The sequence below is a fragment of the Gymnodraco acuticeps genome, unplaced genomic scaffold (genome assembly GCF_902827175.1).
Source record: "Gymnodraco acuticeps unplaced genomic scaffold, fGymAcu1.1, whole genome shotgun sequence".
Lineage (NCBI taxonomy): Eukaryota > Metazoa > Chordata > Actinopteri > Perciformes > Bathydraconidae > Gymnodraco > Gymnodraco acuticeps.
In genome coordinates, this window is record NW_022990441.1 from 6823 (window position 1) to 26744 (window position 19922).

Sequence of the window (19922 nt, forward strand, 5' to 3'; positions counted from 1 at the left end):
GCTGCTACATTGTACTGCCGTGTGGTTAATGCTTGTATATGCTGCTCATGCTCTTTCTGCATATCATGTATTTATATTTGCTATGTATATAAATGTCATCTTCTTAAATGTTGTATGTGAAGGACTACGGATGGAAATTAGCTCCAAGCTAAAATCCGGCATGTTTACGTTTTAAAGCATTATTTGTTTTAAATGTTCATCAGTGCATTGTCCCTCTTCAAATAAACGATTCAATTAAATCAAAAAAAGTCTTTAATGAATTTTGTGTTAACTGCATACTTCTTCTATCCCCAGGCTGTGACCCCATCCCAGTGGAGTACCTGCGGTGGGGTGACCCTGAACCGATAGCTGCTGTGGTCTTCGCCTGCCTCGGGCTCATGTTCACATTCTTTGTCACTGCAGTCTTCATCAGGTAATACATCTGTCATCTCTCATAGAAAATATGAAGTGAGTGGAACAATGCAAACAGCGCTATACTCAACACAAATACTTTACTTTACATTCACTCTTTGCACTTTGTCTTGTCTTTTTTAGGATAGCTATTAGCACTAGCTGAATCTTTCTTCATGGGGTCCACACACATACAGTAAAACACACTGTGACACGCAATCCATTTAAACACCTGAACAAACAAAACAACTCATCTCATGTAAATAACAGTCAAGTACAGTCAAGTGAAAACAAAAATGATCATCCTTTTGATCGTCATCAAGCCACAAACACAAAACAATATAATAATTTCAACATAAACACACACAGTTCAATTATAATTTCTGAAATCAAGATGTTGTTTTTACAAAAGTTTGAACCGATCTGTAGTATTCCCTTGAGTAATATGCACCGGCATTGAATTCCCACTGACCATGGCTCTGTACGTGGCCGTTTTCTGTATCATATTTGTTTTTGCTTGAGCTAACATGAATCCTGTCTGCTGCATATAATGTATGATAATTGTGTTGAGCATACTGTGAAAAAAATATATCTCTAGTGATTTTTTCACTGTTACAGTTTTGCAAGTTCTTGTCTTACAATTTTCTTGCTGTGTTGTTTTGCTGTGTTTAAATGATTGTATAAATAGTGTTTTTCCACATCTCCTGACTGACGTTTCTGCGCGTATTTGTTTTTCTGAATGTGTTCAGGTTCCGGGACACCCCAGTAGTGAAATCTTCCAGTCGGGAGCTGTGCTACATCATACTGGCAGGGATCTGCATGGGGTACCTGTGTACCTTCAGCCTCATTACCAAACCCCATGTAGTCCACTGCTACCTCCAACGGCTGGGAATAGGCCTGTCACCTGCCATGAGCTACTCTGCACTCGTCACCAAGGTACTGCATAGATTGACTTAAGGATTTGTGAAATGAGTACAAGATGTAGGGTGAAGCAGTTGAAGGGCTAAAGGAGTTACCTCTAAGGTCTTGGAGTACCCCTGTCATTAGATTCACTGGTGAGGTGGCAATTCTGAACAAGATGATAGCTTGGCCGTCTGAAGTGCTGTTTGCAGCATTGTTGAGAACCGCTCGTTGCTTTTTGAGTCCAGGGAGGTGTTTGGTTGTAATGTTAGTATATCCAGAATGAAACCGCAAAAGCGAACAGCAGTCAATGAGTGGCCTTGTGAAAGGGCTGCTGTTGATGATGATGACAAATTGCTCCAAATTCAACACAGCACATCCTTGGGTCCCCAGCCATACACCTGGTTAGTATAAAGTAGATTGGATGAAGATAACATGCTTCTGTCATCAATCTTCAATGGGTAACAGCTTGATATGTTAGAGACGGTGGACCTAATCAGAGAGAAATAGGGGCCATAGTCCCCTGATACGACAGATTGTCATTCCTTTGATGGTGGGGTTGATGTGCCGCATTAAATCAGATGCAGGGCACAGGTTCATTCTGCCCCTGTCCTTTAGGGAGAAAGGGTTTTGGGAACAGGGAGTTAGGATTAAAAAATAGCAGGTGACTGCAATGGCGTTCCAATAAGAGCTTACCTTGAGTGTATGCTTTATATTTTGACTCCTGTGTGCAATATTTATAATGTTTCTCACCTGTGTGTCTACACAAGGCCAATGGCAGCAGTGTAAGAATACAGAGAGCAGTTTTCCCTAACATGGATACAGTGTGTTCATTGCATATTTCATCAAAGGGTTCTAATGGTGTTTGCATTCTGACCCTAGACAAATCGCATCGCTCGGATTCTGGCAGGCAGCAAGAAGAAGATCTGTACAAAGAAACCTCGCTTCATGTCCGCCTGCGCTCAGCTCATCATTGCCTTCCTCCTCATACTGTTGCAGCTGGGCATCATCGTGTCTCTCTTCCTCATGGAGCCACCAGAGGTGAGCTGTCTGTGTGCCACTGTCTGTTTCTTTATTATAAGTACAAGAGTGCCTTGTTGAAAGCCATCAAAACAGGTTTACAGACAAATGAGAGTGATGGAAACATAAAGTAGATCCACTATTACTTTAAGAAGTTTCCTCATAATGAGGCCTTAATTCTCCACGAGTGTCTTTCCATTTCATCACTATTTTGTTAGAGGCTATTACATGAGTTGTTAAGTTAGCAAATCAACAGGTATGTGAGAATCCCAGATAATAGTGTTGTTCTTATCTAAAGCAATCAAACAATCCTGCAATTTTGTAATTATTTTCCTGCTCATAGACTTAAAATGCAGAACATCTCAAGTTGGCAGTGTAATAAATGGAAATGTTAGTTTGCTAATTTCTTCCACCATTTATTTTAATGAAGATGTTTACACACATTTGCAAACTGTTTTGTGGTAAAAAAAATAAATGGTGATTGTAGTAAAAGCTCGGTTAAGCTTTTAATCACCGCCTTGTTTCCCCCCTCTAATATCTAATAGGTGATCCATGACCACCCCAGCATCCGCCAGGTTAACCTCATTTGCAACACCAATAACCTGGGCGTGGTTGCCCCGCTGGGATACAATGGCCTGCTCATCCTCAGCTGCACCTTCTATGCCTTCAAGGTACCTGCTGAAATGTTTTTAACTATCTAAATTGAAGTTGCAAAAGTGTCAGAAAGCATGTTTTAAAATGTTGTTTGAAGCAAATGTTATTATTTGTAGAAACCTGCATACTACCTCAAGCTGCTTCACATGAGAGAAGTCGCGCAGACAGATTGTGAAAGCAATAATTGAACTGTTGTTTGTGTTTGGCGCTCTACCGCTTTCCACAGCAGTAAATTGAACACTTTATGACGTCAATGTTTGATTATATGTTGCCTACAGAAATCCATTTTCTGCAGAGTGTGAGGGCAGAATGGCAAAAAGAGACAAAAGCTGAAACACATAGCATGCCAAGCAGACAATTTAATCACGTTTGTGAACACAGCCACAGAGAGAGAAAAAAAGTGGTATAGTTGGTGCAGATTTATTTTTGTTAGCAAAGGTACCTGGTTAGCAGTGTGTTTTCTTATAATGTAAAGGCCTTTAATCAACCCTAACAGTGTCTTTTTTGGTTTCATTTTTCCCTTTTTGAAGGCATAATCCCCAAATGATTCAACAATGTTTAAAAATGTAACTTTCTTTCTGACTCTGTCCCTCTCTCCCAGACACGCAACGTCCCAGCTAATTTCAACGAGGCTAAGTACATAGCCTTTACCATGTACACCACCTGTATTATATGGCTGGCCTTCGTACCCATCTACTTTGGCTCTAACTACAAAATTATCACCATGTGCTTCAGTGTCAGCCTCAGTGCCACTGTGGCGCTGTGCTGCATGTTCGTACCCAAGGTAAGGCTATAGCTAAGAAACACCGTTTCTACATATACACTCATTTACTGATATGTCTCTATACATCTATGTATTTCATCAGTCTTCCTAAACTAAGCCTCAGAATATACAGTTTGTCTCACGGTTAGCTGTCCAAACTTTAAACACACTGGTTATTATTCTACATCAGTACACAATGTATATTTAATGACGGTATTTATAGCAACTATAGCCAAGAAATAATTAGTTTTTTAACTGTATACATTGAATTTGAGATTCATCCTGCCGAAGGTTTTCATAATGTGCACACAGTACACTCTGTCCTTAGAGTGGGAATGTACGGGCAACACTCACAGTACACACCAAGTTATTGAAAATGACTGTTCAATATCAGTTTTTAAATAATTGAGTAAGAAACTTTAAATTATATTTTCACCAACCGCACTGAAGTGAAAGGGGTTCATTTAGAATATTATCATGTTTATCCCAATAGCGGGTAATCCTCTTGATGCTTCAAGGGCAACGTTGGTGCTAAAACAACAGCAGAATAACAGTCATTATGAACAATTAGCTGCAGCTTCTTTTGAGGATTGTCTTTTTATAAGAGCTGTACATAAACAAGGTAAGCCATCACAGAGTTTATGACTTGACTCTCAAAAAAACAAATTACTACCAAAAACAGATGGCTTGATGTAGGTATTTGCTCTTTCTTTACATTATTGAATTCAGTGGTCTCTTTTTAGAAACATTTTGCTTTATAAGGATAATGAAATAATGTTTTATTTCACAACAGGTGTACATCATTCTAGCCAAACCAGAGCGTAACGTGCGCAGTGCCTTTACCACGAGCACAGTGGTGCGCATGCACGTGGGCGACGGCAAATCTTCCTCAGCCGCCAGCCGTTCTTCGAGTATGGTTAATCTGTGGAAACGTAAGGGCTCTACTGCAGAGAATCTCAGGTACGTCTGTGTGTGTGTGTCTTTGTTTTTGTGTGGTAGTGATTTTGTGTACACAAGGGCCTCATTCGGCAGGTTAATGCCAGGTTACTGCGTAGTTACAGTCCAAGGTACCATTTCTGTAATAGCCCCACTCTTCAGACTACTTATAGTGTGTGTGTTAGTGTGTTGTGCTCTAGCTCTCTGGGAGATTGATTCTCTGAACTCCCCAGAGTCTGCTTGACTGTTCCTGTGACCCTTACATGAACTGTAGACAATTGCCTAATAGAGACATGGCAAAGCAAGAGAGAGGTGTGCTAAGGAAGGGAGGGTGAGGAGAAAACTTGTGAGGATGGGGAGAGAAAATAAAAATCAGAATTGATGGTATAATCAGAGAAGAAGAAGAAATGGCTCAAGGAATACGGCTACGGGACATAATAACATACACCCAGCTGAAGGCCATCCGCAAGCCATCTACAGTGACAGGGAACCGATCAATGGACACAAAAGGAGTGACGCACAGCCACTTGCCCAGGATGAAAAGGGAGGAAAAAGACAAGAACACATTTTGGTTTGTCAGCGTGTTACTCGAGTTCACCCCGCTTGGCAAGCAAGATTTCAATCACGCTGTTATGAGAAATGTCAGGAGTTCTTCCATCCTGGCTCCTTTTTATTCCTCTCTTCCCCTCTCCCATCTCTTTTGGTCCTATCTTCCCCTGTGGGTGGTGGTAATTGGCAGGGCTGTCTCTCTCCTCGGTGCAGGGCTGGAAGCTGTTGCCTTTGAGATGCTGTCATTGTGTAGTCTGAACAGATGCAGACAGACATGAAACCAGCGAAACGGGGGGGAAATGGAAGAAGTACTTCAAAAATATATAAGAAGATGAAATATTCGACTGATGACTCATCCAAATGTTTGAACTGTTGAAGAGTGCATAGTTTACATTCAACAGGCATTCAAATGGCTGCAACATATGTAAGATAGGATCACTCAGGCGCTCCTTTAGTATGTGCAACATGTGTTTCTGTTGGTAGCATGTCAGGCTTGGCTCAAAGCGTTCTGTCCGAGACTGTCGCGAGTATATCACAGCACGATGTATGTGTAGGCGCAGGTCGGCATGTGCAGCATATGGATGTGCGTGCGTGTGCGTGATACAGAGTCTATCTATGTGTGTGTCTCCCCAGGGTGACTTAGGCTCTTTTCAACACCAGCCACGGTGGTGTGAGGTTTAATCAGAAGTTCCACTAAAGATTAATCACACTAATTAACCTGACAAAGGGATGAGAGAAAGGAAAGTGGGGGGAGGCAGGGGAGAGTGCTGTGACTGATGTGAAGTGGAGAAAATGGTAAGATGTAGGTAGAACAGAGACAGGAAGAGGGAAGCTGACAAAGACAAATGAAGAACATACTGTCGGGAAAAAATAGAATGGGAATATTAATTGCAATTAAACTGATTTTCTGTGATGAGTCAGGGCTTCATTTAAATATGTTTGTATCTATTAAATGAGGGATAATAAATAAGAACTAATGTAAAGCAGGCACAATTAATGCAATGTTTCTGCTATGTTTATTTTTGCTGTAGTAGTTTTTGAATAAGTGACGCAAACTAACAGGTTACTACTAAAAGGTGTTCTTTTAGATTTGTTATCCATACAAACAAGCAATTATAATGAACAATGTGATTCTTAAACAAATATGAGCAGAATATTTAAAAAAGCTATCTATTCTGAAGAAAGTGTACAGTAAATGATGTTGTCTCAGTATGTTAATGCCAACACTCATTTGCAAGACAAAAGGTAGAGCAGTGGGAAGAAGTGTTTTTTTTCTAAAAGTGTTTTAGAATATAATGTTCAGTGATCACCTGTTATCAATTGTAACGTAAAACACAGACATGCAAATCTAAAATGTACTTTTGTTTGTATCTAAACTGAATAAGATAGAAGTGAGTGCACCTTCTTATTTATATCATCAATAATCAGAAATGAAGTTCGTTTAATCAAAAACCAATGACATGTATTACATTAACATCAAAACAATCAATAAGCTGCTAATTAACTGACTACTGTAAATCTACCTTGAAGCTCTAGAAACAGACCCTCTTTCTTTCTCTCTTTCCCCTGCTGACCTCCAGCTCCAACGGTAAATCAGTGTCTTGGGCGCAGACGGAGCGCAGCAGTAACCGTGGAAACCACCTGTGGCAACGTCTGTCCTTCCACATCAAGAAGAAGGAGAACAACCAAACGGCCGTCATCAAGCCCTTCTCCAAAACCTCCGAGGAGCGTTACTTTGGGGGGGGTGACCTGCCCCCACACATGCCTCTGCCCTCCCTCCCCTCCATGTCTTCCCTGTCCATTCATCAGGACTCTGTCACCGACAAGACCCTGTACGAGCTCTCTGAGGCGGAGGAGCGCTACTCGAACACGTACCTGCCGCAGACGCCCTCGCCCATCAGCACCATCAGCCAGAGACTAGGGGCCGGAGTCGGGGACGATCACTCGATGACTGGCGTTCCTAACTACCCGAGCAGCATCTGCAGCGGGGGGAGCGTGAGCAGCGGGGGGGGCAGCAGTTGCGGTCCTGCCAGCAGCGGCTCTCTGGTGGTGGGGAGTGACGGGCGTCTGATTGTTCTGGACAATTACCCAGCACCGCATCCCAGCTCCCTGATGGATCAGATCAGCTGCGTGGTGAACCGCTTCACCGCCAACATCACGGAGCTCAACAGCATGATGTTATGCTCTTCTCCGACGCACTCGCACTCCAACAAGCAGCCCCCCCCCCTCTCCTCCACCAGCCGACCCCTATCTGTTGCCCCGGGAGATCCCGATGGCCCCGACCCTCACCACCCATGCTGACATCCAGCCCCTCCCCCCCGTCGAGACCAGCATGGCGGGCCGGAGCGGATGTCCTGTTCACTCCATTCCTCACTCACCTTACCCCCTGCCGCCTCACATTGGCCAGGCCTCCCCCTCTCTCTCCCCCATGCGAGGAGGCCTCATCCCCTGCCTCACCCACTCCCCTCTGAGGAGGGCCGAGTTGGAAGAGGAGCTTTTTGCTTTGACTCCGCCGTCCCCTTTCCGCGATTCCCTGGGATCTAGCAGTGGCTCGCTCATCTCAGAGACAGGCCTGTGTCTCCCCCCAGCCCCCTCCCATCCTCCCCCCTCCCCCCCTTCGCCCAGGTACAGTAGACTGACACTCAGAAACTACAGCCAGAGTTCATCCTCACTGTGAGGCAGAGTTTTCATGTGAAGAAAACGCAGATTTGAAGAGGAGTGCTCAAAAAACGACACGGTTGATATGAGTGAAGTATTGGAGGATGGAAACACTGAAATCCATCCGTCCTTACGTGAAACTAGAAGTAAAGGGGTCGTGGTAAAGGATTCGTGAACAGCTGGTTGATGAGGACACCAAGCTGCGGCAGTGTTTGTGTTTACATGTTTGCATTGAGATGCAAGTATGAGAAGCTTGCCCACGTCGTATTTTCTTAGTGCAGTTTATCAAAAGTGGGGCGTGAAGAGTTGCAAAAAAAAAAGGGCCACAATGACTTTGAGATGTTTTAGTGTCTGTAAAGTCAAAAATCATTCTTGAAGTTCTAGAGCATAGATTGTATATAAGAAGTGGTAAACTTGGTTTGTGGACTAACGTGTGGAAGCCTTGAGTACTGCATCTTGGCCGTCATCATCTTGTGTTTTTTGGAGTAAAAGGTGAGAATTTTGGACAAAAGGGTAACACATTGTTATATCTCTACCCTGATCGACAGGTCGCCCTAAAGCATGCCTTACTTTATCGTCTATTTTACTCAAAATGGGACCATCATTTAGAAACTGAATATCGTACCTTAATGAGCAAGACCTCAAATTAGCGACTAAAGATCATTAGGATTAGGGTCATATTCTAAAAGACTTCTATAGAATTGCAATGATTTATTATTTAGAAGACTTTGACCCCCGAAATTGAGAAGGTTCTAGGCTCCTTTGCATTGGCTTCACCTTTCAGACCCAAAAAGCTACATCCACTTGTTGTGTACAGTCTATGGTTTAGAGCTACATATATGTTAGGTTTGGGTAGTGGCCTTAAGGTTCTATGGCTATCAACTAATTAGTGTGTGTGTGTGTGTGTGTGTGTGTGTGTGTGTGTGTGTGTGTGTGTGTGTGTGTGTGTGTGTGTGTGTGTGTGTGTGTGTGTGTGTGTGTGTGTGTGTGTGTGTGTGTGTGTGTGTGTGTGTGTGTGTGTGTGTGTGTGTGTGTGTGGTGTGTGTGTGTGTGTGTGTGTGTGTGTGTGTGTGTGTGTGTGTGTGTGTGTGTGTGTGTGTGTGTGTGTGCATGAGTATGTTTAATGGTGAGATTAAACTCCTAAAGCATGTACGGACAAAACAAAGGCTATTTGCTGACACACACACACACACACACATAGGCGTGAGCAAACATATACACATACAATTTAAGGGAAAAAAACTGTAAATATACGAGAAGATATGGATTTTTCTTGGTAAAGAAAATCTTACATGTTTCTGACAGAAGTGCAATGTGTTAACATACCAGACTGTATGTTACTCTGAAGAACAGAGCGTTTTTTGTATTCATCCAGCTCTCTAATCTGTTCCCCTTACATTGCTTTTTTCTCCTCTCCTCTTTCTCCTGCTGCTTTCTTTTGTCCCGCCAGTCATTTAGTATTTTCTACTCTTCGAGTTTGTTTTCCTCAGAAGTTTTGAATGTATATTTTCTAAATGATTCCTGGAGCAGTTGGGACCAAACCTTTTGTACCTCCCTGTCTGTGACTCGAGAAAGAGCGAGAGGAGGGATTGACAGGACCAGGCCTTGTTTGAACATAAACATCTTAGTCATAAACTCTTGGATTATTACCAAATATGACTTTGTAGTTTATAGTTAGTGTATGACATTTGACAAGGGAACATTTATCATTTGGATCCCAGTCGTGACATTTTCTCTAAACGATCTGTCAGCAGGATATAATGGTCCTTGTTAAATGAAGATAGTGCTTTGAATGAGGCTAACTGGAGTTGCTAACATCTTGTGTGTTAGCGGCCACAGTTTGATAGACTCAAGCTGGCAGACCTTTTATCAGGGTCATCTCTTGCACATCTGAAAATACTTTTTTAGTTTTCTCCGTCAGACAAATAAGTGCAGAACAACAAAAGAGGCTCATATTGAATGGTCGTGCTTGAGAGCTGTATCGATTTTTCTCCTCGCTCAGAAAAGAGAGAAATTAAAAATGTCAATCTGTTGCTTTAAAGTAAGGCCTCACGAGAATTTCTCCAAAGTCAAATTAACTAATTTGGTAAAATGTTGCCAGTGACAAAATCCAAGTGGTACTTACACTTTCAATCAATTTGAGATGTTTTTCTAAAAATGTCTGTCGATGGATAAACGGAACCAAACTTGGAAAGATTGCAAAACCTTAAATGTCTAGTTTGGCTATTTAAGATTTGTGTTTAAACATATGCCTTTCAACGGAATATATTGTTCTTACATGTGCCAACAGAATTTCTGAGTACCCAGAGTAGTCCTGGGATATAAAATGTGCCGATGGATGCATTCACTAAGATGCTTTTGAGAAATGGGGCCTTGGCTTCGTGACAGCTCCTCCGGAAAAAAAAACGAAGGGTCAGAAGGTTGTGATACACGACACAACACAAACATTTTTCAACATTTTATACAATCTGCCCGAAAGTATATCTGACTCATTTAAAATGATTGAACTGTTTGTATCACAACAAAATGAGTTGTCCAACATGTTGCCTGTGTTTTCTCGTCCGTCTGCTGTACGATGCAGATGCAGTTCATGGTCTCATTGTGAGTGTAGTATTTCTGCTTTACAGTAGCCAGCAAGAACAAACTCAGAAAAAGGGATTCTGTAAATAATAAGGGCATGCAAAGACAGTTCTGTTTTGTTTCAGATGAAAGTAAATCTATTTACATATCAACAAAGGTAAAAAAAAAATGAAAAAAGATGTTTTTGAACTATGTGATGACATCATACAGTACCAATGTGTTACGACTACAGAAACTGTGTTACTACTCTTAATATGTGAGTGACCATTCCTATTCAAATGTCTTGTAATTCAACAATATAATAATGATTAATATTACGATGATTATTGTGCCAAAGGGGTTAGGGAGGGTCTAGATTACTAGCTCGTGGGTAGATAAATGGTTTCATACAAAAAATTCTAAAAATATAAATGTAAAACTGTTTCTATTGTTTTTGGATATTTTCTATATAAATATTCCATATTTTCCAGTGTTGAAGCAATATTTACCACACGTATACGAGGTGCGCATCTGAAGGGTTTCATAAACAATGTTTTCAATTGTTGTTCTTCATCCTGCTGTAATCTCTGCGAGGGATACATTTAGTAACTCGCAACTTCCCTATTTGTGCATTGTGATCCTCTCACTTTAGACTTGTTGTTCCTCTTCTACTGCTGTGTGTTTCTGGTCCAGTCTAAATCAGATTACAATCCACTGAAGACATAGCTGCAGTTTAAGAGAGTTAAGGAGTTGTGTGTGCGCCATAATTGTTGCTACCCTTTTTAGCTGTCTTTATATTTTATATATTCTCCTGTCCTCAAAGTAACCCCAGTATGTCTCTACAACTCAGAGCAACACAACAAACTTCTGCTTGGATCTTAAATGAGGAAAAAAAACAAATTGGGTCCCATAATCAGCATCTGAGATAATTGCACATGAGAGGGTTAAAAATGTACAAAGATAAAAGCACCAGAGGAGAACCGCTGGTCCTAATTGTTGACTAAATTGATTCTTGTCTCAAAGTGCTGTCTGTGCATCATTACCTCTACTCATCTAATTTTAATCGTCGAGGTCTGACCTGTTGTCAGAAAGTGAACCAGCGCTCTAGCTCAGATGCTATCGCTGAGGAGTTTCTTTGTGTGCTTCTGTCACTGGCAGTGTGGAAACATGCAGGGAGCTTGCTTCAGCACTTCAGCTGCATCTTATCAGCCCCTCTGGGTTAGGCTTGACAGCTCTGTGCTACCTCGGCAGAAAAAGACAGGATCACTGCTTGAATCTACTGCTGTCTTGTTCTCTTTGAGGGCTCAGTTCTGCAACATCTTTTAATAAAAATCAAGCGATCATTAAAAAGGAGTGCAGCAGGCTTTTTACAAAATTACAGTTTGAAAAAGCACCGAGTCATGGCCTTTCATATTTGGTGTGAAGAAATAATGCAGGCATTGAATTGTTAGGTCAGCATAAAGTCAGAGAAATATAAATGCTATCTAGCGTTTTGACCAAATTACATTTCAGACCCTCTTTCATCTGAATCCAATCTTTTTAGTGCTTTCAACACCTGGTGAGCTTTCAAACATTTTCCTTGACAAATGCCTCTAATGGTCCCATTTCAAAATAAAAGCAAGTCAAGCCATTTTGCTTTCTGCCCTAAAACTAACCATCACTTAACATTTGACCTCAAGGTTTAAAAAAAGATTCCACTCATATTAATCGGGTTTAATGTCAGTTATATTTATTTCCCCTAATGTACTCGCCAAAACATGAGTAAAATCTTACGCTCGTCACTAAGATGATCTCCTGATTTTTGTCTCTCAAAACTATGTTATTTTACATAAATGCACTCTAAAGAATTGGATTATTAATCCCTGCGCTCAAAAACACTTGTAATCCAGACATGCGCATCTACTGATGGGAGGGAAAAAATAAACACAAGGTCATTTAGTTTACACCGTTTACTTATCATGGGGCTGCAAATGTAATTTAGTTTTGGATTGCAGAAAACAGAATCGGTTGGCAGATTGCTGATTTACTGACGAGGGAGGCAGTTTTTCAGTCAATCAATCCCCCCCGCCCTGCCGAGCATTTGTCTGATTTGCTACAGAAAACAGGACTATGTTTACTGTGTAAACACCATGCAGACATATGGTTGAATGTTCTGTCAGGGCTGGAATGGAGACTCTTCTCTTCTTCTCAGTACTGTCACAGGCTCTTACATAATGATTATGATGTGTCATGATGAAGACCTTTGTGAGTGTCATTTGATAAATCTCACAAATAGTTTCTTACATTTTTAACAGCATTAATGGAATAAGTAAATCACAAAATCAAAATAATTTGATAAGCAGTATGACTGACATACTAACGGTACGCATCCCCAAGAGTGAATTTTGGTTAAAAATATGGGTAATTTAAGAGTTAGGATTATTATTTGATAGCAAATCTGAAATAAAAACCAAAAACAGAGGAACTTTACCCATTTTTTAATCAAAGGAATCTACTTTGGCTGCAGCCGGTTTAATCTACCTTGTTGCCCGAGAGTTGACAGCTCATCAAAAATCATTAACAATGTTTTTGTAAGTTGTGCGAAGCCGATGATTTGAATGTTGCTTTTTATAACGGAGTAATAATGTTTGATAAGCGGTCTTTCCCTCAGTCAATAGCGTAAAATCATTTTAGGCCATCAGTGTATGTTATATATTGCAGAGGAGAAGGAGTTGCGTTATAAGAGATTAGGTTTGTATTATATTGATAAGAGAGAAAAGTTTGTGTACGTGTTTATCTGGTTTTAGGATTTATGAGGATGTTGAATTATTAAGCAGGTCTGTGAGTGTCTTTATGGCATTATTGTTTTGCATACATAGCTGGCAAAATGCAGAATTTACAGTATTGTGTATTGATGGTTAGTAAAATGTATTTATTAGAGGGTTAAACCAAAACGAGCTGTGATATTGCACCATATAACGCAGAGTTGTCCTTGCAGGGCATGATGGGGGATGGGAGAAACTCTTTCTTTCAGAGAACATGGTTTTTATATTCTTCATAGATTATCATGTTTGGATTTCTGCTCTGGACAAAAACTCTATTAATGCCCCCCCGCTCAAAATGTTAAATAGATCCTATTTTCATTAAAAGTGTTAGAGGTATCAATAAGGAGATGAATGCTGCCTAGAAGTGATGTTTGCATTCGTACTGCTGATCGTGTTTAATGAGTGACTTCAGTCGTTGTGACGTTTTACAAGCATCTAAGTTAACGTTCATGTGTAGTTTTTTTTAGGAGCCTAAACTAGTTTATTCTTGACAAAGGCAGTCCATCTGCATATAAATGACGGCGCTGTGTTGTTTTCCAGTCTGTTTACAACCCAAGCATTGGAAGCGGTTAGTTTAGGCTCAGTTTTGATCAAAAGAAAATGATGACGGGCTTCCATAAACGTCATTGAAGGGAAGCGGGGCGAGCTGAATTCCCTGTAATGAATGAAGAATGTAATATATGTTTTTCTATATTCATTTAGCATTCACTCCATAAAATGAAATTCTATGATAAAAGTCTTTATTTATTTGAAAGAAATAGGGCTTGAATTGCAGCGTATCCCCAGATGTGTTTCATCACTGTTAACGCTCCTCCACTCAGTGCCAACTTTCTATCATCTTCTTATTTCAGGGGGGGGGGGTGGATAAACACTGCTGATATATGATTCAACTAAAGTGATATCTACATAAATATATTAAAATGTATATTTTTTCACAAGCTGTTTAACAAAGTCAACATCTTGTAAATGTGATAAGGCTTAAATGTATTACTAAATGAAGCTTTGTAGCGTTTATCCACCCTCGGGGACATTTGATCGTTGCTTTTAATGAACATTACCTTTGTTTTTTAAAGCTTGTTTTTTTGTGTTTTTTTCTCTGATGTTCAGAACTGTAGAATGTCATTTGATGCTTTGTATTGGTGTGATAATGGAAGATGGTTTTATATTTGGATATTTGACTCCATTTAATATTTTCACTATGGATCCAGCTGTTTGGGGAATACAGATTGAAGTGGCTTTTTAGTGGGGGTTGTAAACTTCAGGCAGATTTTATGTTCAATCTCTGTTTTTGCCAAATTAGCTTTAGACGTACAAAACTAGATTAGATGTTTTTCTACCAGAAAGCTTTGTTAACTAAATGGGATCCAAACTGGATTTCACATTGTTTTGTCACTGACTCCTGGGCCTCGTTCACAGCCTTTTTGGAGGTTCCCCACAGACCTGGCAGCGGGGAACAAGAGCAGTTCTAGCCAAACACGGTTCTTCTCATCTCCCAATTAATGAATCTTTATCTAAATTGGCCCCCGGCGATGCCTGTGAAGGCAACTCTTTGGGCTTATCTGCTGCCATTGGGAACAGTAAAGAGAAAGGAGAGTTGGCAGTGTTAGCAGGAGGCTCCCTGTGCTTTTGATACATCAATACAGTGTTCTTGTTTATCAGTAAACACCATAAGGATAGGCGTAAGGAGGTTTTTAGAACAGCAAGAGTTCACATTTGGTAATGGTTTTATCTTATGTGTTCAGTTGTTTTGGAGCAATACAAGCACATTTAACATTATATAACTATAGACAATAAATCCACTTATGTATCCAGAATGAAGGCCCCATCAACTCGTGCACAGTTGTGGGTACATCTATTTATAAATATATTTATATAAATTAAATATTTTGATATGGCCAGGCAGGGAGTGCAGATCATCAATGGGATCTGAGAAGAAGCCTGTGAAAAGGAGAACCAGTGAAACTACATTTCAGAAGAGCATCAGGTAGCTTCCTGCACATACCAGGGAGTAACTAAGACTGTGTTGGGTAAGGGAACACATGAATTATATCTTTTGTTGAGCGATACTCCTCTCTGCGAAAACACTGTGCTCCCATCACACCCTGGCATTACCAGGTGGATTTTTCAAAGTCACCATAGTTTGACTCGGTGAAGCACTGAGCAGCTTTCTTTAAGTGGAACAAAAATAAATCACAGGGCATTCATTAAGTCTAACTCACAGCTCTTCATGATGACATTTTTTCTTTCTTACTGGGATGTAACGCAACATTTCTGGGACCCTTCAGTCACTGTGACCGTGCAGCAGTGATGTGGAGTCAGACAGGAAGTGGGATATGGTGTGTGTGGGGGGGAGGGGAAAAGGAAAGGGTTTTTGCTATTTGATTCATTTTTTTGCAGTTGATAAATCATTGTGTAAGTCGACTACAAAGTACCTTTGAATCCTTATTGAAATCATTATTAAAAAAACTATGATTGACCTTGTCTTTCCATCTTTTTATTCAATCTTTATATAAAAGCTGCAACACTTTGAATACAAACCTTGTGTACCAACATGCCGAACATCCAACACCCATCTTTGACTATACTCATCAAGCTTTTGATCCTGCGTCAATATCACCAGTTAATCTTCACATCATAACTAAACCAAACTTTACATAATACTGTAAATATATCTACTACACAGGAATGTTGAATGATTATAGATTACAAGTGGTCCCTGCAACATTATTACAAAGATACCTATGAGTTTTGTTGTAGAAGAAATGTGTTAACTGACATTGAAAATAATACAGTAATATAAACTATTGTACACGGCAAATGTATAATAAATGAATACAGAATATCTTGTTATTTAGGATTTGCACCGATTTTGACCCTAATAAACAGCAACTCACATTAAATAAAAAAACATTTGAGTAAAATAAGATCCTCAAAGTGAGCTTAGATTTAAATAAAATAGAAAAATTTAAAAAAAGATACATACATGGATCCAAACCAATCCGTATATGTATCTGATCGTCATAGCAATAATCATGCAAAAGTTAGAAGTTGTTGATCTAAAACAGAGCCCTTAGGGTTCAGGTCTGGAGAATAAAACATTTTTCTAGCCTATAGTTTTCAGTCTCCATTCGTTTTATTTCATCCAGTTGTTGGACAAACTCCCAGTTTCCTCGCCCACAATATATGAGTCCAGCAGTCTGAGTGTCTGAGTGTCTGGCCTGTTGAAACCAGTCAGTGGAAACTGTGAGACAGCACCTCGAAAGCTCCTGTGATATTCACTCTCTCCTGCATCTCCTCACCAGCCACTGTGAGCGAGAGACACGCTTTGAATCAGCCCAAAAACATTCCATTTAGGTGAATGCATACAGATCAGAGCCGTGAAGTCTTTCATTCTCTATCCCCATCACCTTGTCGTCTCCCCACTTCACCCTCGTTTATTTCCCTTTTCTTTCTTTTTCTACACCTCTCAGTGCAGACATTGCTCTCTCCAAAATGAAATCGCCAAATTGTCGCAAATTACTCGCCATTCAAGTAAATGGAAAGGATAAAGAGGCAATGAGCAAACGGCAGAAATACAACAAAAAGAGAAACAAATAAAAGGCAGCAGGTAGAAATTGGTTTGTCACTACAATGGATACAATTTGAGTGGTAAAATGTTCACAAACACATTGATCAGCTCTGCTCATCACAGGTGGGTTTATTCAAGTATCATGAGTGCATCATTTATTTTTCTCTTGTGGTGCTCACACCATTTGTGTTTTTATCTCTTGAGAAGCATTTATTGACGATGAAAAATGTATGGACCTGAAATTGATTAATCAATACAATTATTGAATAGGCATGTAAACAGGTTGACAAGCTCTGTATTGCGCTTGTTAGAGATCCTGACCTTTTGTGTATGTTTTGTGCACAAGAAACCAAACAATACAAGTTGGAAGTATGAAGAGTAAAAGCAACATACTGAGAGGAAAGGAGAGAATACAAAAATGCATGACAGATCAAGTTTAGTCACTTTTTGTTTCAGTTTTCTCGTGTTATTCACAGCTTTTGTGTTTTTTTATCTCTTGAGGAGCATTTATTGACTGAAAGGTCCCCTATTATACTGTTTTTCATCAATATGTTATAGGTCTCAGATATATACAAAACATGTCTCTGAAGTGTTTGGCTTGAACGACCAAACGGATCATTGCAGCATTACCCATAATCCCCTCTGTTTCAAAAGTGCTGATTCTCTGTCTGTTACTTCAGATGAAAGTAAGGAGCCCCTCCCCACGCCCCTCTGAGAGATATTTGGTTACAAAGAACACAATGGTGCTCTAGGAGGAGATTCAGGTGATAAGGTGGGGGGTTACCTTGGTTTCTGATTGGCTAATGGTTACCAAGCCAACAAATCGTTATGACATCATAAAGTGGGCAAAATCCGATCAGCTCCTTTTCAGGTTTTTATATAAATGGATCAGGACAAAAAGTGAGCAAATATTTTTTCCTGAAACTTTCAGAATGTCTTTACACAGAGGGGACACATGTTGATGTATAAAATACATGAAAACGTGGATTTTGCATAATAGGTGACCTTTAATGCTCGAATATAAATAGTTGTTTCTGCATCTCCATTTAAGTGCAGTTGGAAAATTGAATGTCACAGATGGCATCATTCATAAATGAAGTAAAGATGCTGAATCTCTAACTGACTAATCAGTCATTGCCAAATGAAAACTGGAGATGAAATTAGGGAAAAGCAATACATTAACCTATAGTATAAATAAATAATCTACCTAAAGCAATATTTCCTAACTGTGGAGGAAATTCTTAAGAGAAAATGATAAATGATACATGGACAAAGTTTGTCTTTTTTCATATTTAATGTAATAAAGAAAGTCAATATACAAGTGAGATCGATCTCAAATGCAGGAACAACTTCATCCTCAGAGGATAAAGAAGTTCTGCACCCCGAACACAGTTTACAGTCTCAATATATATTCATTGATGCTTTAAAATGTACCTGTGGATATTATATATGATGCTGTAGCACCCTGGAGAGCAAACACACCGCCTTTAGTTTTCAATTCAACCTAATTTACTCAGTTTTTAAAGTGATAGGAAAATCAATGAGTGGACCTTTGGCTTCTTAAAATGGTGAGTAACCCTTTTACAGCGTCACACAGCATATAGTTACTGTAATCATTCTTAATTCCCATGTAAATGACATGTGGTGGGTTTAACCGTAGTCAGGTGGGCCCTATATATAAAGTGTGTGTGGGCATGGGGTGTCATGGCAGCATGTGGTTGACAGTGAGAGTCAGACTGTGTGTGTGGGCATTGGCATATATATTTGCTGCGTGTATACACAGCATGCATGTGTGGGCATGCACATATGTGCAAAGAAGGTGAAAACAACTGGTGTGTGTAGGTGTTTGCATATGGCTGAGGCAACTGACCGGATAGCAGCTCCAGAGGACCTCATTTAAATGTGAAGGGTGTAGCATTAACTCCACAGGGCCTGTGTGGTCAACCCCACTTTGTGATGAAGTGGCTCCACCCACACCTCCAACTTAATGATATACTGCTCTTGCATCCTTTTTCCAGCTAATCAATGTGTGTTTCAAGGCACATGATTGAACAGCTACATTCTTAACATAAGTGACATGAGGAGTCTAATAGCTTAAACAGCACGTTAAGATATTAATTAAAGACAGTTTAGTCATGGATGTTAATCAGGTATTTAACAGCTTCAGATATGATCCAACCGAGCTGAACTGAGTGAACAGTTTTATTAGAAATGTCATTATTACAATTATATACATTTCAGCAAATTTCAGTAATTTATTCAGAGTTTAAATTTGCATACATGTAATCTTAACCTCTACAAAATACAGGTTTGATCAGGCTCAGAGATGCTGCAGTTTCAAGGAAGGATATTTTTAAATGTGGTAGGTAGTGAGGAACTGTGCCGAGAATACCAAGAAGGGAAACACAGAGGCAGTCTTCTGCTCTCACACACACACACACAGACATCTCTCTCTCTCTCTCTCTCTCTCTCTCTCTCCTCCTCTATCCCTCCTTCTCTCTCTTCTCTCTCCTCTCTCTTCTCTCATCTCTCTCTCTCCTCTCTCTCTCTCTCTCTCTCTCTCTCTCTACACCTGTAAACACACTGACACACAGGTAGAGCTAAAAGGATTTGTCGGTTGAGTACATCTTCAAGCAAATATACTGAATATGTTGTAGTCAAAGCATCTCAAAATGTTTTTGCAGTCTTTTTAGATGGCATTGTTGTTGTTTTGGACTGTTTTAGGGCATTGGGCTTTTAGAAGCTGCGCAATTCTTCTTCTATATTTAACATGTATGGACCTGAAATTGATTAATCAAGAAAACTATTGAATAGGCATGTAAACAGGTTGAGAAGCTCTGTATTGCCTAACGCTTGTTAGAGATCCTGACCTTTTGTGTATGTATTGTGCACAAGAAACCAAACCATACAAGTTGGAAGTATGAAGCGTAAAAGCAAAATACTGAGAGGAAAGGAGAGATTACAAAAAATGCATGACAGAAGAGAACGTGATGAAAGAGAGAGGGAGCCAGATGAAGCCATGCAAGATGGGGGCAAATCTGTGGGTGCCAATATAACAGAACTGAAATTCACTTGAGTTTTCATTTCCTGCCGGTGGAAGCGAGAACAATATCAAGATTGA

General features: G+C 40.1%; 1 protein-coding gene across 1 annotated transcript; it reads left to right on the forward strand.

The window, feature by feature from the left end:
* Window positions 1-294: 294 nt before the first annotated feature.
* On the forward strand, window positions 295-15714 carry LOC117552214 (metabotropic glutamate receptor 5-like; the record flags this gene model as incomplete). The annotated part of the gene is given in 8 exon segments (XM_034225546.1): window positions 295-412; window positions 1140-1326; window positions 2173-2331; window positions 2856-2981; window positions 3566-3748; window positions 4521-4687; window positions 6793-7429; window positions 7431-15714. Coding segments are annotated over 8 exon segments (2036 nt in total), but the record flags the coding sequence as incomplete, so codon positions are not given.
* Between the last annotated feature and the right edge of the window lie 4208 nt (window positions 15715-19922).